Below are 26225 nucleotides of genomic sequence, written 5' to 3' on the forward strand. Positions count from 1 at the left end.
CTGCAGTGTGATGTGATGGGAAAACTGGGTACAGACTGAAAGGGAAGTCAAATGGAAGCCACAGCAAAAAAATACTGCAAACTTCTGCTTCATAGTATAACCTGTTGTTTTATGAACATTTTATCTTTTGTAAAGCATGAGCAATTTCCAGTTAAATGCACAGAAAAAATTGTTTTCTTCTTACCTTTGTCATTCCTGGCAAGTCTACAAGGGTCAAGTTGACTACATTAGGGGAAAAAATCTTTAGATGAATAGGTTCAGGACTGATTCCCTAGACATTTAAGGGGGAAAAAATAATAATGTCAATCTTGAAATCTCTGCTGTTTCTTAATTCAGACATCTACCTATAATTCATAGTCAATTCAAGTAGTCCTTGAACATTTCAGCTGTTTCCTTTCAAAATGTGGCTGGCAAATATAGCTTGAAAGACAATTTAGTTATTTATTTGCCATATTTATATCCTGCCCTTCTCAACCCTGAAGGGGACTCAGAGCAGCACACATAGAGGCACAATTCGATGCTGTACATTACATATAATACATATCCAGCAAATAAAAATATATACATTAAAACATCCACTAAAACATATCAACAGTAAAATTATTAAAATCACATAATCCAATATCGTAATCCAGTTATCACTGCACCATTCCATGTTCACGTATTGCACTAATCAATAAGTTTACGGCAGAAAGAGTGTGTTGCATTGACATTTGGAGCCTGCTTAGAAGACTTTCCCAAGCCATAGCCTTGGAAAGCAGAACTGCTATGGATCACATATTAAGAAGAAGGTTGAATATAAATTAAATACATAAAGTAACAATAAATTATTACTAAAAACATAAATATTCAGCCTCTAGATTGAAAACCCTGGAAACAGATACATGTGACTCATTTGTACAACTGCTTCCCAATCATGGCCTCCAGATTCTCTGCTGAAACATTTTCTTGCTTGAAGACTTCACCAAATTGACACTTAAACTATAACAGGAAATTATAAATGCCTCTTCAACTGCGATAATTTGAAACTACTCATATGTTTCTGTAGGCTTTAAACACTTCTTGCCATTTATTAGGTTAAAAAATAATGAACAAACGTGTCATCCAGACACCCACCAATGAAACTACAGCCAGCAGAGCTCCCTGCTGTTTCAAAATACCTTCTCCAGGAATGCACCCACCCACACATACAGTATGGGAGTCATACTGGATTCGCAGAGTTCAATGAGATGACACTTACCTTATTATTTCCAGAAATCCTTTCAGTTTCACTTTCTATTTCTTGTCTAATTTCATCAAAATCTGTATAAAGCTGAAATTTAAAGAAAATAAATAAGTCAAAACTAATTTATCACACATGCCACATTTTATCTACACAAGCAACCTTTCCTGAAGACCACAGGAGAGGGGAACCGATGCAGATGAAGTCAAGCAGATGCTCCATCTCCCTCTAAAGCAGTGATTCTCAACCTGTGGGTCCACAGGTGTTTTGGCCTTCAACTCCCAGAAATCCTAACAACTGGTAAGCTGGCTGGGATTTCTGGGAGTTGTAGGCCAAAACACCTGGGGATCCACAGGTTGAGAACCATTGTCCTAACAGCTGGTAAACTGGCTGAGATTTCTGGGAGTTGTAGGCCAAACACCTGGGGACCCATAGGTTGAGGATGACTGCTCTAAAGCCACAGAAGGGATGGACCATTCACTTGCTTTTGGGTCAGCCATGTGGAAGCTGTGCCTGCCTTTCCTTCTCTCCCTCTGAGATCATGGCAATGGCAGTTGGGATGTGGGAAGGAGGGCCTTTCATTTACTTCTTATTCTAGGTATGTAGGAGTTGTGCCTGCCTGTTCTATTTTTCTGAGGCCATGGTAGTTGGGAATGAATGATGAACCTTCATCTGACATTCCTAGGAAACTCCAGGAAGTGAGGACCCTCCACTCTAGTAAGGTCCACTGCTGATCCTTGCCATACATTATGCTTTGGGTTTTTAAAAAAAAAAAAAAACCAGCCCATTGTTGTGAATAGCATGATGAATAAGACCTTAGCTGCCATTTAAACTTTCCACAAAGCTTCTGAATTTTCTCTGGGTTCATTTTGGAAATGGAAAAGCAGCCTTCAGCCATTTAGAAATTATTCTGACTCCCACTACTGGGAAAGTCCACCAGAGCCTACCAGAATGTGTTTTACCCAAGATTCTCCCAAACCTCAAGAATATAGGTATATATGCCCCATGTACAGAATTATCTACTTCTGCATGCAAACAGTTTTACAATTTTTCTTTTAAAAAGCTACCTTGTTTTTTGTATGTAGAAATTTCCCCCATTCTTCAGCATCCACCCCTAGAAAAAGGTAATTGTGGCATTAGATGAGAAGCAGTGCAACTCAAATACACATTCTCAATTTCAAATATGATTTTTGTGGATTTTCCCCGCCTGCTTTCATGATAAAATAAATGCCTTATTACTGATGGGTCTAACTGCCAAGATGAAAATATAATATATACTGCTTATTACTTTTTAATCCCAGAAGCACAAGAGTGTCTTTTTATATCAAATTTCCCTTCATAGGCCCAACTAGAGTAGAGCTACTCATGCAGTGATTATTTAGCTGTAATTCACATTAAATATAGTTGATCCAAATGGATCTACTCTAGCTGGGTTGACTGTAAGAATTTAAGACAAATAGTCAAATCTAATTTTAAAAATCTAATAGAAATCAGTATAAATAATTAGAAGACAGCAGCAGAGATCATAATGCTTTACATATGACTTCACCAAAATGACTGTAGCTCAAATCGGGGCAGCAGCAATCTATTTTTGTACTAATTTGCTACTTAAACTGTTTTGTTCTATGTATGCAAATTTGAATATTTTCAGTATTCTTATCCAAGTGAATAAAGGTGGAATCAATAGAAAAGCATGTTAAAAAGGAACTATTAAAATCACAATTATCATTATTATTTTGTGAAGGGATTTCCTGCCCTTCAGGACTATAGCCCACACTGACCATAAACCTCATTTACTGCATGCACAGGGTGAAGCCAGGTGATAAAGGCTCCTGCAATCTGTACAGAACAAGGAATTCCTGCAGATATATGAGATGAAGCAAATTCTAAAACATGGATCTAAAATTTTATCTTACAGGAGCTTGGGCAGATCTTGGATGACCAGGAAACTTGTTGCAAGGTCAAGTGCCTTTTTGGGAATGCAGCAGAGGAAAAGCAGCTTTATGGGTGGAAAAACAGATCTCCCTTTGTATTGTCGAAGGCTTTCATGGCCGGAATCACTCAGTTCTTGTGGGTTTTTTCGGGCTATATGGCCATGTTCTAGAGGCATTTCTCCTGACGTTTCGCCTGCATCTATGGCAGGCTTCCTCAGAGGTCTGCTGGAGCTGGGAAAAAAGGGGTTTATATATCTGTGGACTGACCAGGGTGAGACAAAGCCTTGGCAGACCGTGCAAAAAGAATCTGTGAACCCCATCTCCTCCAAGATGAACTGAACCACCTCAACTGGGCTCTACAGGCCAATGGATACTCCACCTCAGACATCAGAAGAGCTGCAAGACCAAGAACAAGCCACAAGAGTAAAGATGAAGATCCACCCAGAGGAAAAGTGTTCCTGCCATACATCAAGGGAACCACTGATCGCATAGGAAAGCTGATGAGGAAACACAACATACAAACAATCTACAAACCCACCAAGAAAATCCAACAAATGCTACGTTCAGCAAAGGACAAGAGGGATCCTCTCACCTCTGCAGGAGTCTACCGTATACCATGCAGCTGTGGACAAGTCTACATAGGGACCACCAAACGCAGCGCCCAAACAAGAATCCAGGAACATGAAAGGCACTGCAGACTACTCCAACCAGAGAAATCAGCCATAGCAGAGCACCTGGTGAACCAACCTGGACACAGCATTTTATTTGAGAACACAAAAATGCTGGACCACTCTCACAACCACCATGTCAGACTACACAGAGAAGCCATTGAAATCCACAAACATGTGGACAATTTCAACAGAAAGGAAGAAACCATGAAAATGAACAAAATCTGGCTACCAGTATTAAAAAATTCTAAAATTAAAACAGCAGAGAGAAAAACAGGCAGGGACTTCTAAGCACCTTTCATTAAGAGTTTGCTCCAGGCACAGTCAGCCCATTGTATGCTATCAAGGTGGTCAGTTGAAAAGATTCACACCTAGCCCAACTTACAAAAGCCTTTTGTCTCACCCTGGTCAGTCCACAGATATATAAACCCCTTTTTTCCCAGCTCCAGCAGACCTCTGAGGAAGCCTGCCATAGATGCAGGCGAAACGTCAGGAGAAATGCCTCTAGAACATGGCCATATAGCCCGAAAAAACCCACAAGAACTGAGATCTCCCTTTGCCTGTAAGTTGTGACAACTTGCTTTCCAACAACTAAGGAGGACATGAGCAAGTTGAATCACAGAGGCACTATGGACATAAGGTACCATTCCTTCTGAAGTCTATTCCCTTCTCTTACAGCCTCTTCCCTACCCTTGTTATCAGCAAGGTCTCAACAGTTCTGTTCATTCCAGAGGAAGAATGCAGCAGGAGGACCAACAAAACCACATTCCTTGCTACTACAGTTAAGTGACGCAACATACTTTTCAGTCCTGATGAGAGGTCCATTGCACTGCATCACCAAACGCTCTTCTAATGCTTAGTAAATAGTAACACTTCTGTTTAGATCAGTGTGACTATAAGTTGTGGTTCCTGGACAGGTACTGGACAGAGAGCCACAGGCTCACTGGGATTTCCAGGAAATGAAGAAACAATAGTACCTAATGGGCAGAAATACAGTGCCCATTTGTCGGCTTCCCACATAGGATATTGTGGTCCTTCGGCAACATTATTTCAAAGACATTTCGACCAATATCAAAATACAATTTGCTAACACAAAAAATACTGTGACAGTGATAACAAAGCACTATATTGCATTTCTTTAAAGTTTGGCATCTACATTGCATTCTAATTTGATGGCAGGAAAGAAAGAAAAAACAAAGCAAGGAATAAGAAAAAGAACCTACAAAGCCAACAGGCACACCACAACTAGCTCTTGAGCACATCAGCCAGTGTGTAAATGTGCAAAAAAGGACAGCAGGCAGCAATAAAGGTGGCGTGAAATGCATGGCACTAAAATAAGTAAGCATGCAGATTTTGTGTAGGGAGGAAAAGAAGTGAACAAGAAACCTTTAGAAAGGTGCCTTGAATTTTTCCATGTTGCAGGGTCTGCAGTTAAAAAGAAAACAGCATCACAAATTTAGTTGTTGTTTTTTCAGTACAATTTGGCTTGCTTTTTCTCCAGATCATTTCGTGTTACCCTTTTGCCTCTTGTTAACAGCCTTGACGGAATCACAACATGCAGAAGGAGATATGTGCAGAGCCAGAAATCATTAATGCGGTTAGATTTCACTTATATGGTAGTCATAATTCAAGATATTACTAACAAAAAATAATGTTCAAATCAAGAAGCCATTGACCACTTTGTTATGGCTGATAAATTCCCTCAATTATTACAATGTAAATAAGCATTTTATATTAAACTGTTAAGAATTGCTAATAAGTATGAACAAAATAGTATCAGAATCAAGAATGAAAAGTCTGTCAAGCGAAAAATCAGGCAGACCAGAGGTGAAATCTCTCCTTGGTCTTGGAAATCCACTGGGAAACCTTGGCCAAGTCAACCCTCTCAGTCTCAGAGAAAGGAAAACCAAATGCCAATTAACAAAACTTTCTCAAGACAAGTTCATAATAGGTTTACTCGAGGAACAGCATCTGTTGTAAACCACTTTAAAGCACAAAATGACAAATATAGCAAGGAAGAGTTTTTGTAAGACCATATACAGTATCTCTGATCATTACAATTCCTGGTTCTCTCAGTTCCCTCTATGGGAATGAAGGAATGCTTTACTGAGGCTCCCTTTTTCTTGGCTGTACCTGATCAACTTTTACCAGAACTGAATGCTATCACCTCCTGAGATCTCCCTCCATCCTTAAAGGCAGATGAATGGCTCTGGGAGGCTGGAAAACTGAAAACTGAAGTGTGTTCAGATTAAGGTTTCAGCACCACGGAGGGCTGCAAAGACAAAGGAAACCCAACCCAACTAATGGAATCAGAGGAATCCAATGGAAATATTGCAATTTTGGCGAATCATCAGCCAAACGAGAAGGAAACTTTTTTCACCAAGTAAAACCACCAGTGCAATCTATTCATATGGTTAAACAGAATTGTTTATGATGTTCAAAATAGAGAAAGATGTGGAGGAAAGAGTGACTTGCACAGAGACAAACATTTGTGACAAAGAAGGAGCGACAGATCCCATAAATCCATTTAAGGACTCAGAGTAATTTACATGTCTGGCAGCTTCGCAAGTAGGACAGATTGTGTAATGGCCATAGCTTAGTGTCCTATGTACCATGAATTACAAGGCTTGCCATTTAGCAGGGCCAACACACAAATACAAATCCTGAAAATCAACACCAAATGAATTCTGAAACAGGCAAAGAAAAAGATATCCTTCCCAGGACCTTTTACTTTCCCTTTGACATATTTAAAGAAATCTATTAATCGGCATAGAGGTTTCGAACTCTGGTGTTTGTTGCCATGCAGTCATTAAAAAAAAAACCTGAATAGCTTCTGCCCTCCAAAACACTTGGATTATTCAAGCATTCTTCAGTATCCTTCAGCTCTATTGGACTACAAATCCTAACCAGCATGAATTTTGTATTTTCATACATGAAGAATTAATTATTTATTTAAAACATTTATATTCTACCCTTCTCACCCCGCAGGGGACTCAGGCCAGAGCACAACATATATACGGCAAACATTCAGTGCCGGGACATAAAACCATAAATATATACAAACATCAAAATCACTTATATCCACATTAAAAGTTGCTTAAAAACCATCTGTCTCTTCACCCCAGAATCTCTTGGGATGTTCTTAGGTGGCAGAGCCTAATTTCAATGTCTGCTGCCTCCTCCCTTATGTCTTTGTAAGACAACTGTGAAATGTACTCTCGATGGTGTAACAGCAGGAGTTTCCTTCTTTCTTCCTTCCTTCCTCCTTTATTTGTTTGATGAAGAACTATGGTATATTCTCAGTCCATCTTGCGACAAATAATTAGGGTTTGTCCTTCTTGTCATCCATGACAACTCTTTTTAAACACAACACACAATTTTGAAAGCTCAGCAGTTGAGGAGGGGAGGGAAATTTCTTGCTGCAAGCATCTAAAGAACTACTGCCATTTTCTTTTCTGTCTTCAACAACCAATAAAAGAAATCCCTTCAGGCTACGATTCATCTCTGCCAACTAGGTTTGTTCTAAACTCAGTAACATCACTCTACTGACCTGAAAACTTGGGTGTTTCAATGTCTTTTGATTAATCGGTTCATCTATTGCCTAGGCCCTCCTAGCCCTAACTTATTGTCTGGCTTTGTAGAACTTTGTTTCCCCCACTCCCCTTATTGCACTAGCCCTTGCTTCGCCCTCCTAGATCTGAACATGCCCACTATCTTCAGCTACTGGTTGATGGTTATTGTTGCTTTTTATGTTTTTATGATGCCTGTTGTTCGGTTTTATTGTTTTAATTACTGTAATGCAATGTATTTTAATTGTGCTATATCTTACTTGTTTTCTGCTGGGCTTGGTCCCCATGTAAGCCACCCCGAGTCTCTTCAGGGAGATGGTGGTGGAATATAAGAATAAAGTTGTTGTTGTTGTTTTGATGTTTAATACATTTTACACTAGTTAGCTTATTTTATCATTTTAATCTGGAATTGTTTTAAATTTCTTATTGTTCTATGTATATGGTACCCCAGGATACTGACCGACTTACAGAGAACATGGGGAAACATGCTTGTGAGTCATAAAAACAGCTACACTTTGAAAATGGAGATCACCATTTTTTTTCAGATAGGCCCTTTTTTATGTGATCACAAAAAGAACCACTAATTGCATTTCCAGAGTTTTCTGATTCCACTTTAAAACACCACAGAAGAGACAGTATCCCCACTGAGAAGGCTTAAAGCCTAAATTAAAGGGATGAAGCAGATGTAGCGGAAAGTCCAAAATAATCCTTTGGTTGTAGAAAGGGCAAAAGTTTTGCTTCCTTTTAAACTTGTACCAAGCAGTAGAGGTGTGTCCTAAGATGCTGAAAATCACGGCAAGAGGAGATTTAAAAGTATGTAAAATGATATATCTGATTGTATATTTTAGCCAGCCATTACACATAATTCACCTTTATAATCATTCCATAGCAAAAAGGGTGGGAGAAATCCATATACATAAGGATAAACCCAAGTCCTATCAGAACAAACACAATTCTCCAAATCCCAATTCTTATTAAAGACAGCTTTGGGATGATATGTTTAATAACCAAACTGTATCTCACTGTCAACAGATGTTATTATGCAAACAGACTATTTTTTCCTAGACTCAAAAATTTATTCTAAAAAAATTATGCAGATAAATCACTGCAAAATAGCTCATCCAAGTGATGGCATGCACTGCATTTTACAAGAATGGAAAGGTAGTAGTTCGATAAAATTCACAGACTTCCAATCTTCTTCACCGTGATATACATTATCCTTTCTTAATTCCTTACATTTCTGCTAACCCCTCTTCATTCATTTTCATTAGGGAACAATTTTTCCACTCATCATCAGTTTGGTTCTATTATCAGTTTCATTTTTCCTTGTATCATATAGTCTCTTAGTGGAAAACCTCTACCTATTGCAATTTCTTCCAACTTTATGAATGTGACACAAAATGAAGTAGTGAAAACATCCTATGAGCCTCATTGAATGCCAGTGTTCACGGTGCTGCTTCTTCAGAGCTACAACTGGTGAATACAGGTGAGAGATATGGTTCCTGCTACTCATATGAAGGTCCAAGTGGTAGGCCTTTCTTACAATATGCTGAACAAATATAATTAGCCACCAAGGAGAGGGAGGAATGTCAAAAAGTAATAACATACAGTATAGTTTCAAATGTTTTCTTCATTTGGCGTAACTGTGTGAGAACAAAATGTGATCAACAATTAATTATAGTTTAATCCTGTAACTTGCAGCCCTTACCGTTTTCATCTCCAGCTGTTTTCCGACGATCCTCTGCGGAGACGTGCACCAGCTGCAGGATGAGTGGCCTCCGGGTGACAATCCCTGTGCCTCTAGGGAGCAGATCCCTTCCCACCAAGCTTTCCAGCACAGAACTTTTGCCACTACTCTGAAAATGGACAAGACGGGCAAACATTCACTCCACTGATCCAACAGCCATGAAACAAATTACGAAGTCTGATTATGCACAAATCTTTGGCAGACATCGCTACAAAACCTTCCCCAGAGCACTTGGTTTTCAAGAACAGGCAGACCTCCCTGTTGAAACATGTCTAGGTTGTCCTATCTGCTTTGGAGATTCTGCTTTCACCGCACTACATTTTTATTCCAAACACATTCTCTGTACATGGCTTTCAGGGGGAAAAATTGAATAGACAAGCAAGCTTTCAATGTGCAGGGAGAGCAATCTATTGTGAGTGAAAGCAAGGTGGAAAACCTCCATCCTCTTCTGACATTCATGGAAATTTATCTGGACAAAAGCATTATACCTAACAACTTTTAAAGCAGTATTAAATCTCTGCCACCTTCTTCACTTCTTATTATTCTCTGGTTATTTTTATTTTTATCTTAATGTCTTTATTGTGCATCCTAAAGACTCAGAATATTTTCTACTCGCTCTGCAAATTTACTTGCAAATCTCTTGATGCACACATCAATCCATCATTCCACTGATAGCAAAACACTTCTAGAATTCCATTCAGGCAGTTAAAGTGTTCCTTTGGCTATTGCACAAATAAATTGACCTTAAGGAAGCATGTTATCATTTGATGAATGAGTAGACTAATGAACTCAAAAACACACACAACGTTATTTGAATAATGTTTCGATTATGCCAGTGCTTCTTAGGCTGAAATGGGAACTGGCAATCCTTTTTTCTTAAAAATGGCACCAGAGATCAATACTTTGTGCCCATTGGCTACAACTGTTTCTTGAAATCTCTCTGCAGACCAGCAGCTGCTAAACACATGGTACAGCACAAGTCCAACGACCACATAAAGTGATTTCTATCAGCTTTCTTAATTGAATTATTCTATACAAACCCACATGTTTAATTGCAAATCCAATAAATTTAATATGTTCTCTTATGGAACCAAAACAGTAGTATGGCTGTGAGCCTGATCCATCAACTGTTTTTACAAACCTCTTGAACACACACTTTGAACTTCTGCATTGTTGTACTAGGATCCACATTTATAAACCCACAAGTCTCTTTCCCTCTACACTCACGTGCAATAGAAGATGCAAACTCATACCTTTGCTGTCAAACATCTATCTCACTTACTCAGAAGAGGCAGCCTTACAGTAAAAGCCTAACACTTATATACCTACCTCATCCCTATCTAGGCCTTTACTTAATGTAGGAGACACAAAGAACCTTCTATAAGTGTGATAGTTTCTTCAAATAGGAGTTATCTTGATATGCCCCTAAAATCCTTGCTTTCTCAATAAACATGTATGAAAAATATTCAGGAAAATCCACTCTTATTTCCTGAAGACTCTTATGGGTTTAGATAAGCTCAAACACATCGCTAGTGACACTGGGAATAAATCAAACTCTTATTTTCCTCACTATCAAGTGGCTATTGACTTATGGAAACCTGATGAATCATCAACAGAGACCTCCAAGTCATCAACAGCCCTGCTGAGATCTTACTTGCACAGCTGTAGTGTCCTTTTTTGAGTCTATCGATCTGCAATAGTGCATTTTAGCTTAGCAAGCATCATTTTCTTCTCTAGTGAGCCATGTCTTCTCATGATATATCCAAGGGCCCTTCTACACAGCCCTGTATCACAGAATATCAAGGCAGAAAATCCTACATTATCTGAGTTCACACCCAGTTCAAAGCTGATACTGTGGGATTTTCTGCCTTGATATTCTGAGATATAGGGTTGTGTGGAAGGGCTCCAAAGTACAACTGTCTCAATATAGACATCTTAACTTCTAGGGGGACTTCAAGCTTGATTTGTTCTAGGACCCATTTATTTCTCTTTTTAATTAATCCAGGATATATGTATAACATTTCTAATGAGTTGACTTTTATCCAACCAATTTTCTTCACTGTCCAACTCTAACAACTATACATAGCAATTAGAAACCTGACATTGCCAAACCTAACCTTATTATTCAATTATACACCTTTTCCTTTCCAGGATCCTTTCTAGGTACTTCATAGCTGCTGTTCCAAGTCTTATGATTTCTTGGCTGAAGACCACATTCTAACTAATAACTGAGCCAATGTATGGAAAATCTGCAGTGACTATTTTTGTTTTCTTAACGTTCAACTTTTTTTTTTTTTACAATAATGCACCAGAGCCCCCGGTGGCACAGTGGGTTAAACCCTGTGCCGACAGGACTGAAGACCCACAGGTCACAGGTTCGAATCCGGGGAAAAGCAGACGACCTCCCTCTATCAACTTCAGCTCCTCATGCGGGGACATGAGAGAAGCCTCCCACAAGGATGATAAAAACATCAAATCATCCGGGCGTCCCCTGGGCAACGTCCTTGCAGACAGCCAATTCTCTCACACCAGAAGTTTCTCAAGTCACTCCTGACACGACAAAAAAACAACTTTTAACTGTCAACCTACAATTGCACTTTTTCCTTGATTTTTTTTCCAGATCTTTACAAATCATTGTTATTTTCTGAAAGTTGGATGGTGTCATCTGCATATTTTAAATAGAGTAAATTTAAATTAAATTTCAACCCTCGATATTCTAGTCACACGGTAGCTCCTTGACCTGAGTACACATTATGCATCAGAGCAATCGAATGCTGTGACATACCCAAATTTGCAATGTGTTCACTAGAACCTCTGCATCCTGATAAATGGCAACCAAGGTCTTTCCTCCTTCCCAAAAGTAGTAATTCCCCTTGTGTTATAACTAATCTCAATTCTCACTATGGCAGAATCAAAAGCCTTTACTGATTATTATTTTCTTCATACCACACACACCCTCATGCAGCACATCTGTGGCCAACATATTAGACTAACGGAAGGGGAATACATTTGCTTCTACTTGTGCCCTGTCTGGCAGCATGAACAGCTAATTAGTGTCAGTTTCACTTTGTTTCCCTTCCTGTGACATAGCTCAGAAGAGGAAAGACATTATCTTGGTAGGAAATGAAAAGAAAGGAAGAAGACTAGTTTTTCATATGCATTCACTGGGCTTGCTACACTGTCATCATTCCTTTACAAAATCAGTAAAGGCCTTCAAATCCTCCAGACTAAGAACTGAGATTAGCTGCTAGGGTGTGTTTATTTGTATTTTCTTTTTCTTTATTTGAATTTTATCATATTTAGTAAGATTTTGAAAAGCCTTTGTGGCAAAAATAAAAAACCCACCTGAAAATGTTATGACACTATGAATATAACATAGGGTTGTTGTAGGTTTTTCCGGGCTATATGGCCATGTTCTAGAGGCATTTTCTCCTGACGTTTCGCCTGCATCTATGGCAAGCATCCTCAGAGGTAGTGAGGTCTCACTACCTCTGAGGATGCTTGCCATAGATGCTGGCAAAACGTCAAGAGAAAACGCCTCTAGAACATGGTCATATAGCCCGGAAAAGCCTACAACAACCCAGTGATTCCGGCCATGAAAGCCTTCGACAATACATTGAATATAACATAAATTGTAACTATCCCATGTAACAAATGCAAAATATACAGGGGCTGGGTACAGAAGAAGAGGATATATTATCTATGTCATTCAAATTCTAGGGTAGATCACACCAGGAGAGATTTCTATAACACAGTGAAGGGCAAACTGTAACCCCCTAAATGTTGGAAGTACTGCCAATATTCTTTCCCACTATCTATGCCAACTTTTTTTCGTCAAAAACAGACCACGAGGCTGCCTATCATGGCTACTTTTGGTTTCCATTCAAGAACACGCGGAGCACAGAGAGGCTGCCGCTTACACACACAGGGTTTCCCTGTGAGCCCTGTCTGTTGAGCCAATCAGAATAGAAGACAGCTGTGATGTGTCTTACCCAAGCTGGGTCTATATAAACGGGGTGAGTGCCTCGATTTCCCGGTTGCATCCTGGCTCCAGAGAGAGGCAAACTGATCATGCTTCAGTCTGATTACCGCTCGCAATTTTAGCTTCAGATTTCCCACAATACATTTTTGAACTTTTTCCTCCCAGTGGATCGTACTGGAGTTGTTTTCTAATAAGGGACATGCTGCTTGCTTGCTTGTGGATAGTGGCTGGCCTACGTTGTGAGAACAAAAAATGCAAAAGCTTTGAAAAAAGTTGCTGTTGTTTTTATTATTAGTAAAGAAAGTGTAATAGTGGGCTGTGTGATGTGGAACTCTGCATATTTGACAGTATGGCATTTGGCAAGAAGGAATGGTGCCCTGCTGCTGCTTCCGGGGAAGTTACGGGATGGGGCCAGCGGGGATACCTTTTTGGGTATTTTTAAAGAAAATTTTATTTCTATTTATTTATTTATTTGCTTTATTTCTATACCACATTTTTCAGCCTAATTCGGCGACTCAATGCGGTTTTCTAGAAAGTTAAGGGTTTCCTAAAAATCAGGGATGATCCAAACCTTATAAGACTTTGGGAGGAGGGGGTTAACAGTGGTAGAAGTTTCCTCCAAGTGTGGTGATTTTCATCCCAATAGCACTAAAAATGACAGAAAGGGAAGGGCGGGGAACCCCCCACCCATTGCTGCCAATAGATGGATTTTCCCACATTTTTGGCTGCAGGCCTGAAAACTGTTTCCAAAGGCCAGCCATTTTCAAGAGGCGTGTGAAAATGGATCTGCAGGTCCACCAAAATTTGGACACCGAAAACAGATCGTGGTTCAGTCGAATTGCACAACTCTACAAGCTAGAGCTGACGGGAAATGCAATCCAGCAACATCTGGGTACCCACTTTGATCACCCTTGCAGAGGTTTGAAGTCCCAGTGAATCTAAACCTGATCAGGTACTGATCTGTCCATGACAATGGAACTGTGGCAAGTACCTCTACACCACCATTGCCAACATCCCATCCTGCATAGAAAAAAAGATCCAAAGTGTGCCCAGCAGCCTGAGTAGGACCAGACACTATTTAGGACACTCCCATGGTTGTTATAAAGGGCATGTTATAAAAGCCACTCCCAACAGGGCAGTCTCAGAATGGATGTCAGAAGTCTCCCAGCATTTAGTAGCCACTAAAACATTTTACCATCTACGTAGACAGAAACAACAGGAATGCATTTCTAGGAACAGAAAGCAGTTCAGTGAAGGAAAAGAAACACAATGCTGGACACGCATTAGAAAGCTTTATCCATGAGATGTTTCATGCTGATGGCATATTATGTATGCAGCAGTGATAGCCAAGCATGGCTTTGGACTACAGATACCACACATGTTCAAGCTGCATGAACCAATCAATTTTAGGAGTGATTTGGGGCATGTGGCATTCAACATGAATAAGAGTTTGTATTTTGGCTTTTTTGGTTTAAAAATTGTCCAGCATCTTCAATTGCAAATTGGTTTAAAAATCCAAGCAGAACGTTTCCTCATAAGAAAACCAGCTTCTTTCCAACAGCACTATTTTTAAGTCTTACTCACCATTGCTGTTACATAACCCGTAGACAATTTTGTTGCCAATGAATTAAGTGGGGGTAAACCCACAGCTGTTAAAAAAATCCCAATGTATGCCTTTAAAAAGGCCAAAAGCTTACATGCATGTATTTATATAAGTTGCATTTCCCAAAAAAGTCGTAACAAAAAGAATGAGATTCCCTCTCTTTCTTTTTTAAGTGTCCGGAAATATTTTTTGTTGAAATCAATCAGATATGGAGTGCTTGAAGGCAAGTTAAAACCATGATAATAAAATGTATAATGCAGATTTGAAAAGTTATCGCAAACCAAGGAAGATGCCAGAACCAAGGAAACTTTCAAATGGAAAAAGCTTTCTGTTAAAAAGTGGAAGGTACCTAAAGAAGGAGGCGGAGAAAATACTTCAACAAACTGTAAACTTTCAAAACGGAAAACAAAATCAGATTATCAGTAAGAGATCAACAAAAACTGCTCAAAATTGCAAAGTACAAAAATTGTTCAAAATACAAAAAAATATGTTTCATTACACAATCCAAAATACTATTAATTAAAACATTTTGGTTCAGGTACTGCTTTCCATAATTGGTCCAGCTCCAAAAAACTGGGGGAACACTATTTTCCGATGTGTATATAGAAAGTTCAGTTTCATTTAAACTTGGATGGCTGTCCAGGGCAGCGTAATGGAACTGTGCCAGATTTGCCTCTCTACTACAACCTGAAGCAACCACTCAAGAGTATTTACTTAGCAAATAATATCATCCACTATATAATTGGAAAGGACGTTGTATTTTACGTTTGTTTTGTTTGCCAAAGGCTGCACTATCCCACAAACCATGATTCTTTCACCTAGGGATTCAAATCCCACTAGAAAAACAATTAAATGGCCAAAGTCACAAAATAGCGGTCCAAGGGCAGAATAAATCACAAAATGATGGCAGATGGAGTAGTTTTGCATAATTATTTGATCATTATAATTATAAAACTGCCAATTCCCTAAATTGTATCTTCCCTCCCCCTCCTCCTCTGCATATGCCATTTTCCTCCCTCCTGTGACATTATACCTTTCCATACTTTTCAAAGTCCACCTGGCACAACCTCCTTAGAGGAAAGAAATGTTCTTTTACTTTCCATCTTTCAGTCACCTTTACTCACCTCTGCCTTCTTTCTTGCTCATGCATGCACACAGACTTTCAAGTTCCCAAAGTCAGGCTGTTCTTGTAAGACGGGAGACGGAGATGTCACTATGGCCAGATGGTTCAGGAAAAGCTCCAGGTGCTTCTCCTTGTCCATCTGTCCTTTTATTACACTATTTTTGTTCACCTTTCAAGGTGAAGCCTTCTAAAAGTGGTTTTAGAAGGCTTCACCTATAACTGTAACGCAATTAACTAATCACCTCTCTTAATTCAGTCACTTCTTCCCCATTACGGTACCTCTTTTCTTTCCTTGTACTTTGGCATACTGCAGCTTTAGTCTTTCACCAGCTCCTTTTCCTATCCAAGCCTCTGTACTGGGCATCTAAAGGGATGATGGGGTTCGCCCAAGCAAAAGGCTGTGGCATCTCTATGGGTCAGGCCATCAAGCACAGAAGGGCATTGGCACCATCCTACTCATTAATGATGGGACAAGTTTCCTTTGCTGTACTGTATGCTGTTTTCAATAACAGTTATTTTCTGACAACATAGCACACATGCAGATTTCCACAGCTACAGATGGCTCCACTGGTGATCAATGGTCAGATCACTCTTTGGTTGAGAGGAGACATGGTTTGTTGTTTATTCGTTCAATCACTTTCGACTCTTGGTGACCCCATGGACCAGCCCACGCCAGAGCTTCCTGTCAGTCGCCGCCACCTCCAGCTCCTTCAAGGATACATGGTAGCTATGTTTAAATATTTGAAAGAATGTCATAAGGAAGAGGGAGAAGGCCTTTTTTTTGCTGCCCTGGAGACTAGGACTGGGAGACATCATTTCAATTTGCAGGAAAGCAGATTCCATTAGACCAGTGGTTCTCAACCTGTGGGTCCCCAGATGTTTTGGCCTTCAACTCCTAGAAATCCTAAGAGCTGGTAAACTAGCTGGGATTTCTGGGAGTTGTAGGCCAAAACACCTGGGGACCCACAGGTTGAGAACCACTGCATTAGAACATCAGGAGGAACTGCCTGACCATGAGAGCTGCTGAACAGTGGAACTCTCTGCTTCAGTGTGGCAAAAGCTCCTTCTTTGGAGGCTTTTACACGGAGGCTGGATGGCCAACTTTCCTGCATGGCTAGGGCTTGGACTAGATGGTCCATGTGGTCTCTTCCATGATTCTATTCTATATCACACCCCCGTCATATTCTTAACAGCTTTCAAACACGTATAGTGACTCAGACTCTTGCAATGAATAGGATGGCTTTTATCCTCACTTTATGTGTTACTTCATTGATATAAGAACCTGAGGCAATTAAAACTGAGAGATTGATGCAACATGATTCAACATGATACAGCAAAGCCCATGAGTACAATGTGGGCAGCTGACACATCACCTACAAATGCTGGAATGGTTTGCTTGAGGAAAGTGATGTTTTCAATTTTTGTACGAAGGTCTATATGTACAGCAACATCGATCCACCCTAGGTAATAACTGCAAAGCAACCTACAAGAAGATTTGTTCCCTTTCCTGCACATACAACAGAAAAAGTACTAGACCACTCAGCTACTAAGTGGAACTCCCTCTGATCTTAAAAGGGAATTCTAACATTAATTTTTCATAGATATAAAATACAGCTGGAAAAGCAAGGCAGGGACATCTGTGTAATACTGCTCCAGTTCTACATGGGAACACTTTCCAAGTAGGTCTAAATTGGGTCCACAGAGATTAAAAATTAGGTCACCGAAGTTCAACAAAGCATATTTTCCAACTTGGTAGTATCAGTGAAGCATGAAGCAAGTAGAGGCATGGAGGAGGAAAGCACAACAGGAGAAATCAACATATTCAGTCCAAAATGAAGCTGCATCCAAGGGTGATGTGATGATTAATGCCATTAGGGCATAAAAATCAACATGTCTCTATACTAAACAAATAGGAATTAAGGCCAAAAAAAAAGCTACATGCAAGAGAGCCATTTAAAAAAGAAAAGAAAACAAACAAATTACTGGTCAGGGCTTGAAAGGAATGTGCAATACCTGTAGACTCTTGTCTTTGTTATGTGTCTTCAAGTTGTTTACTACTTCTAGAAATCCTATCACAGGAATTTCTGGGGCTGAGAATATGTGACTTGCCCAGCCTCACCCAGTAGGTTTTTGTGGCCAAGTGGGGATTCAAAACCTGGTTTCCAGAGGCATTGTCCAAGATTACCTTTAAAGCGCTAAATGCCCTGAGATTTAGATATCTGGCTCTCTTTCCACATATTTATTTGCCCAAGTGCTATAAATGAGATAAATCCAATCTTAGTCTTAACATCAGATACTCTCAAGTGAATGATACTTGTATGTCACTGCTTACTTAAGTCCTATTGATTTTAACAGGTCTACTCTAGTTGGAATATGACTTGATTCAGACCAGTCTCCAAAGAACCTCTAAATAGTCTTGATTTCCCATTTTCTAATCCTGGATAACAATTACTACTTGACGTCTCGGGTCGTCCCATTTTCAGGTTTTCATCCCTGATTTATTGATCAGCAGTTATAACCACACCCTTTTTCCACAGAACTGAAAGTGGTTTCTGTATTGCTCATTACTCAGCCAGGCAGCAAACAAGTCACAGCCTTGTTATACTTTAGCAGAACTATATCATATGCCTCAAGTCTGTTCTCAAAATCATTTCTCATGTGCTTCAATCATCTCCCTTGTTCTTCTCACGTCCCTCTTGCTCTTTCTTTTCCCTCCAGTCTTTAAACTCACTCGAGTCATTATACACATCTGAAGAATATATTGGCCTAGGGATTCACATTCAATCTTAAGCTGGGGTCCTCTAACTTTTTAAGCAGAGGGCCATTACAAAGTCCTTCAGATTGTTGGGGGACCGGACTATAGTTTGAAAAGTGAATGAATTGTTATGTACCTTACACATATCTTATTTGTAATGTAAAAAAAAATGAAAGAAAAAATACAGTATGCAAAATAAGAACAATTTTAACCAACATAAACTTAACAGCATTTCAATGGGAAGTGTGCGCCTGCTTTTGGCTGATGAGACAGTCAAGTTAATTAGGATTGTTTTTGTTGTGTGCCTTCAAGTCATTTCAGACTTAGGAAAGACCCATAGTCTAAAGCAAGGGTCCTCAAACTAAGGCCCGGGGGCCGGATATAGCCCTCCAAGGTCATTTATCTGGCCCTCGCTCAGGGTCAACCAAAGTCTGAAACAACTTGAAAGCACACAACAACAACAACAACAACAATCCTATCTCACCAGCCAAAAGCAGGCCCACACTTCTCATTGAAATACTAATAAGTTTATATTTGTTAAAATTGTTCTTCATTTTAATGATTGTATTGTTTTTAAGTGCTTTTTGCACTACAAATAAGATATGTGCAGTATGCATAGGAATTCATTTTTTTTCAAATTATATTCCGGCTCTCCAACAGTTTGAGGGACTGTGACCTGGCCCTCTGTTTAAAAAGTTTGAGGACCCCTGGTCTAAAGTTTAGGGCAAGGCCAAGTAAATAACCTTGGAGGGCCGTATCCGGCCTGCAGGCCTTAGTTTGGGGACTTCTGATGTTATGTATGGACCAACTGGACAGCATCACAATCTTTGAATTCCCCAGTTTGTTTATCATGACAATGGCCGTTACATGCTCCAAGTGAGGACATGGTTTCACATACATTTCTAAGGACCACTGTACACTGAAAGCACATCTACACTGTAGAATTAATGCAGTTTGCCACTGCTTTACCTGCCTTGGCTCAATGCTATGGAATCATAGGTGTTGTAGTTTTACAAGAACTTTAGTCTTCTATCTCAAAGACTGCTGGTGCCAAACAAGCTACACCTCCCAGAATCCCATTAATATTCAGTCACGACAGCTAAAAAGGTTTCAAACTGCATTAATTTTGCAGTGTAGATGAACCTTCAGACTCCACATGCAACAGTGTTCTAAAGATCTATGTATTATCTTTGCATTTATGACACTCATATTGTTTCCTTTCAGCTTTAAGGACATCAGAATTGTCTTTCTAGCTCAGAGCAAGATCACTCCCATTTCCAAGAACAGCTATCTCAATGTCCCCAAGGAACCTCCTAACCAGCCTTTTTTCTGCCAGAACCGCCTTGGTGGTTTTTAAAAGTCTAAATCTAATACATAAGTCTGTTGCACTGAATACTAATAATGTAGACTGTTGCTGCAATCTTAAAGAGAGTATGTACTGTGTGGCATTGCAAAAGCTTCAGTAGCAATAGGACAGTCTGTGCCTCCAAGATGTCATCCAGGGCTGCTTTTTATCTTTCAGGAACAAATTGTTTAATTAGGACAGGATCTGAAAATCCTATCTCCCCACCCCACTTAAATCCTCCAATGTGGAACGCATCCCCTTCAACTGGGCAGCATGCCATTAAGCAGGAGACCCATAGGGATTGCAACGTGCTCTGAACACTAATAATTCTCCACTTAACCAACACTGGATAATACTTGCAATAAGCAGTAATAGGCTGAATATTCCTTATCCAGAAACCCCAAATCCTCCAAAGCACAAAACTGTCCACTTGGGGGGCTGGCATAGGGCACATTTATACTGTAAATGCAATTTGAAAACTGCAATGGCACAATGGTATGGTATTCTTGGGTTTGTAATAATCTTTGGCAGAGAAGGCTAAAGACCTTGTAAAACTACATGATCCCATGACACTAAGCTAGGGAAGTGGTGTCAAACTGCATTAATTTCACAGTGAATTTCACTCAAAGTGGCCCCTTTACTTTCTGATAGTTTAATGCATGCAAGCTTTGCTCCACGCACAAAATTATTTAAAATATCCCATATAAAATTATCCTCAGGTTATGTGGTTAAGGTGTATTGGGGGGAAAATCCAATTTAGCTGCTCTGAGTCCTTCAATGAGAGAGAGAGGGTAAATAAATAAAATACATATTTGGACTTGGGTCACAAGGGGGTCCTAAATGTCATGTATCCTGTATATATGCTATAGTATTGGACACCACTGATGAGATTTGGTTCTCAGCTGGTGAGTCCCCAGATGTTTTGGCCTTCAAATCCCAGAAATCCTAACATCTGGTAAACTTGTTGGGATTTCTGAGAGTTGTAGGCCAAAACACCTGGGGACCCACATATTGAGAACCACTGATGTAAATGTATTACCTAAACATACTGTGTATAATGCCATGATATGGGAAATTACTGTATTGGAAATGGAATTGGAAATATGATACTATGGAATTGGAAATTGCTGTATTTTAAAGTAATATTGGATATATAATAATATGGTACTGGAAATCATGGTATTGGAAATGGTATTGAAAATATGATACTACAGTATTGGAAATTGTTGCACTGGAAAATAATATTGGAAATATGATGCTATGGTACTGGAAATCATTGTATTGGAAATGGTATTGGAAATATGATACTACGGTATTGGAAATTGCTGCACTGGAAAACAATATTGGAAATATGATGCTATGATACTGGAAATCATTGTATTGGAAATGGTATTGGAAACTGTTGCACTAGAAAATAATATTGGGAACATGATGCTATGGTACTAGAAATCATTGTATTGGAAATGGTATTGGAAATATGATACTACAGTATTGGAAATTGTTGCACTGGAAAACAATATTGGAAATATGATGCTAGGGTACTGGAACTCGTTGTATTGGAAATGGTATTGGAAATAAGATACTACGGTATTGGAAATTGCTGCACTGGAAAACAATATTGGAAATATGATGCTATGGTACTGGAAATGGTTATGTTGGAAAATAATATTGGAAATATGATGCTTTGGTATTGGAAATGGTTATGTTGGAAAATAATACTGGAAATATGATGCTATGGTACTGGAAATCATTGTATTGGAAATTGTATTGGAAATATGATTCTACAATATTGGAAATTGTTGCACTGGAAAATAATATTGGGAATATGCTATGGTATTGGAAATGGTTATGCTGGAAAATAATACTGGAAATATGATGCTGGGGTACTGGAAATCATATTGGAAAATAATATTGGAAATATGATGCTATGGTACTGGAAATTGTTGTGTTGTAAAATAATATTGGAAATATGGTGCTATGGTATTGAAAATATGGAAATTGGAAATGAAAAAACAAAACAGTATTCCTATGGAAAGATTTAATCAAGTAATTATTAAGTGACAAGATATTGCAGGCCTTGCAAGACTTTCGCCTTAGTCTGGTGAAAAGCCTGGTCCCAAGCATTTCAGATTAAGGGAGAAGTACTTTTGTAGGCCAACACCCCAACCAAATAATAAAACCCCAAATGCAAATATTGATAAGAGTAATTAAAATAAAAGCCACCCTTGAGCCTCTCACTTGAGCACTCCAACAGCACCCCTAGACCTTCTGCCCAGGTGGAGGTCATCCTGGCTTAAGCCCCGCCCACTGTGGTGGCCCAGGCCCCGCCCACACGCGCCCAGGCCCCGCCCCCGAGCGGCCCGCCTCACCTGCGTGCCCACCACCACAATCTGCGGCAGCTGGATGATGTCGGCGCCCACCGTGTTGAAGACGTCCTGCAGCTTATTGATGACGGGAATCAGCGCCTCCATGGCGGCGAGCGGGCGAAGGAGGCGAAGGGCAATGAATGGAGGAAGCGGCGGCGGCAGGGAAGGGCACGAGCTCTGGCACCTTCCCCCGCCGCCGACCACTGGCGCCGGCCCCGCTCACTCCCGGCAGGCCCTACGCATGCGCGCCACCGCAGGAGGCCAAGCCTTCGCAAAGGCTGCCGGGAGTTGTAGTGCAGCTGCAATTGGGACCGTTGTTTCCCCCTAGAGGGCGGCGGGAGAAGCAGGAAACGGAGGCAGGAGGCCTCAAACGCTAGGATTCTGCAGGAGGATCTAAAGTGGGTACTAGGATAGACAGATACTCCAGTGATGAGGTACTTAGGCTGCATTATAGAGCCTTCTCCATTGTAGAAGGGATGCACTTTGACTCCAGGCTGTGAAATCATGGGAGTTTTCCAAGGCCAAAGAGTGCAATTAGAATAGAACAGGCATGGGCAAGCTTGGGCCCTCCAGGTGTTTTGGACTTCAAATCCTACAATTCCTAACAGCCTACCTGGAGGGCCCAAGCTTGCTATAAAGCAGTGGTTCTCAACCTTCCTAATGCCACGACCCCTTAATGTTATGGTGACCCCCAACCATAAAATTAGTTTCATTGCTACTTCACAACTGTCATTTTGCTGCTGTTCTGAATAGCAATGTAAATATCTATGTGGAGGCTGTGACAGACTTTGTATTTCTAGGTGCAAAGATTACTGCAGATGCAGACTGTGACCAGGAAATCAGAAGACGCTTACTTCTTGGGAGGAGAGCAATGTCCAATCTCGATAAAATAGTAAAGAGCAGAGACATCACACTGGCAACAAAGATCCGCCTAGTCAAAGCCATGGTATTCCCTGTAGTCACCTACGGATGTGAGAGCTGGACCTTAGGTAAGGCTGAGCAAAGGAAGATCGATGCTTTTGAACTGTGGTGTTGGAGGAAAGTGCTGAGAGTGACTTGGACCGCGAGAAGATCCAACCAGTCCATCCTCCAAGAAATAAAGCCCAACTGCTCATTGGAGGGAAGGATACTAGAGACAAAGTTGAAGTCCTTTGGCCACATCATGAGGAGACAGCAAACCCTGGAGAAGACAATTATGCTGGGGAAAGTGGAAGGTAAAAGGAAGAGGGGCCGACCAAGGACAAGATGGATGGATGGCATCCTTGAAGTGACTGGACTGACCTTGAAGGAGCTGGGGGTGGTGACGGCCGACAGGGAGCTCTGGCGTGGGCTGGTCCATGAGGTCACGAGTCGGAGACGACTGAACGAATGAACAACAACAACATGAATAGTAATGTAAATATCTGATATTCAAGATGTATTTTCATACACTGGACCAAATTTGGCACAAAGACCCAATACACCCAAATTTAAATACTGGTGGGATTGGGGAAGAGTATTAGTTTTGTCCTGTGGGAGTTGTAGTTGCTGGGATTTATAGTTCACCTACAATCAAAGAGCATTCTGAACTCCACCGCCTAGGCAAAGCCATGGTATTCCCTGTAGTAACCTACGGATGTGAGAGCTGGACCTTAGGGAATGGAGTTGAATCAAACTTGGCACACAAAATTCCCATGACCAGGAGAAAATACTGGGAAGGTTTGGTAGGCAGTGACCTTGAGTTTTGGGAGTTGTAGTTCACCTACATCCAGAGAGCACTGTGGACTCAAACAATGATGGATCTAGACCAAACTTGGCACGAATTCTCAATATTCCCAAATGTAAACACTAGTGGGGTTTGGGGAAAATAGACCTTGACATTTGGGAGTTGTAGTTGCTGGTATTTATAGTTCACCTACAATCAAAGAGCATTCTGAACCCTGCCAATGATTGAATTGGGCCAAACTTCCCACACAGAACCTCCATGACCAACAAAAAATACTGTGCTTTCTTGTGGTCTCTGGTGAACCCTCTGGCACCCCCTCGTGACCCCTCCAGGGGTCCCGACCCCCAGGTTGAGAAACACTGTTATAAAGGAACGTGATCCTGATACGGAGTTATTATAAGTATGCTATTCTAAATTACACCGCTGGTCACCACTCGTAACGAAATTACATATAGGTGAAGGGACCTTTTACGCTGTCAGGGGGGAAAATATATCACATATCCCACCTGCTGACACCAGTATAAAGGAATATAGGTTCTTTCACAGAGTGTTTGTATATATATATGAGGTAACGTGTGTGCTGTCGCACACTGGGCCTGTGCATATGACTGTAGACAGGACATAAATTCCCAACGGGACGCCGGGGCTGCCTCAGATTAAAGGCCTTTGGATTCCCCCCAAACAGAGTTCTGTAGAGGCTTAAAGTAAGTCCAACAAAGTTCTTTATTGATGAAAACAAACAGGTTCTTTAAAGCTTTCTTAACAGTCTATTGGCTCTTGCAATCTTGTTCACTGGGAACAGGCACTATCTTCATAACTGTATACTAACTAATGGGGAAATCCTTAACTTCTAATCTGGGCAGTCTGTACTTGCCTCTGTTGGCATGGAGCCCCTGCACCTGGTACCAACTGCGTCTGGCTTCTGCAAGCGGCCCTTATCAAGCAGAGCTTTGTAAACTTCCTTGGGAAAAAAGGAGTTCAGGTTTCAGTGATGGCCGGCTGAAGTCCCTCAGCAAAGGAGCTGTAAGGCTGCAAAATCCTCAGCCAAGCTGTGGGCTGTGTCTCCCCGGCCAAGCCGTGGGCTGTATAACCCCGGCCAAGCTGTAGGCTGTATATCTCCCTGGCCAAGCCGTAGAAGACGAAGCTTTCTACAGGAGCTCTTGGTTTCATGTCCTGTATGGAAAGCTGCTCTGTGTGGACTGAACTCAAAATGGCTTCTATTCCCACTAAAACTCAAAAAGGGGCGGGATCAGGGAACCTATCGATAATTGACAGGTGGCTTGCCCTATGATTGCAACCTATAACAGGAAGCCACCTTGCTACAAAATCCCAAGCCTGGGATTGCAAACAAACATTTAATGCAAAGCAAACAGAATTGGAGCTCCTGGTACAGCTGTACCAGCACAGTGTGTACTCTGGTAGATTTGCTGCCACCACCTAAAATACTTCAGGATATTGAAGAATGATTCTCTGAGGTTAACTTCTTCCTTGCCACACACTTCTCCCTTAGCTCCCTGAGATGACTGTGATGTTAAGATGTTAAAACAACTAGGATTATTCTCACAGGAATGAATTACAACCGAGGCTTCTTTAAAAGTTGAAATAGATAAAAGATTTATTGATAAGATCAAACAAACAACTGTCTTCTTTGATGAGGCACAAAAGCTTAAATGGTTACTACAGTACAGTATTCTTGATGGTTACTTTAAACAGGTTACTTGACTTAGTCACTCGTAAAACTCCTCACTCTACAATAATACAGTAGCAGTGAGTTCCCTAGACTAACCTACTCAGGCTGTCTTCAGAGCAATTAGCCCACTCTAAGCAGAGTTCTCTATGTGGCTAATCTACTCTACCCAGAGAGCAAAGCACTTGTGTAAGCCCACACAAGCACCCAGGTGACTACTTGACCGTCCTGGCCAATAATGCAGCCTTGCCTGTCACAAACGCTCTGTCAGAAAAATCCTAAGCCTAAAAATACCTCTCCTCTCTCTTCTGTTCCCAAATTCAATCTCTCTTCTTCAATTCCTAAAACCCTTCTCTCTGTGAAGCTGACACTTTTCCCTCTCAGGACTTAACTCCTCCCATCTGTCCTAACCAATCCTAAGAAATCTCCAGCTCCTCCCCTCTTCTCACTTTACCCTCTCAAGATGTCTGCTTCCTTTGCGTACACTCCCAAAACGGAGGCCTACCTCACTGATATCCC

At 40.6% G+C, this 26225-nt stretch overlaps 1 protein-coding gene across 4 annotated transcripts in view; it reads right to left on the reverse strand.

Moving 5' to 3' along the window:
- The window catches only part of DNM1L (dynamin 1 like), a 39171-nt gene extending 16613 nt beyond the window's left edge, over positions 1-22558 (reverse strand). For 2 of the 4 annotated variants that reach the window (XM_060776806.2, XM_060776804.2), the window contains exons 1-6: positions 22318-22558; positions 9102-9249; positions 5211-5249; positions 2290-2336; positions 1241-1312; positions 185-271 (exon numbers count right to left, since the gene is read on the reverse strand). In XM_060776806.2, coding sequence (XP_060632789.1) covers positions 185-271; positions 1241-1312; positions 2290-2336; positions 5211-5249; positions 9102-9249; positions 22318-22419 — 495 coding nt within the window. In that variant the 5' untranslated portion in view covers positions 22420-22558. The remainder of the gene's footprint in view (positions 1-184; positions 272-1240; positions 1313-2289; positions 2337-5210; positions 5250-9101; positions 9250-22317) is intronic. The other 2 variants (XM_060776805.2, XM_060776807.2) reach the window with 2 other exon arrangements.
- Positions 22559-26225: the final 3667 nt, after the last annotated feature.

This window comes from Anolis sagrei, chromosome 5, assembly GCF_037176765.1.
Source record: "Anolis sagrei isolate rAnoSag1 chromosome 5, rAnoSag1.mat, whole genome shotgun sequence".
Taxonomy (NCBI): domain Eukaryota; kingdom Metazoa; phylum Chordata; class Lepidosauria; order Squamata; family Dactyloidae; genus Anolis; species Anolis sagrei.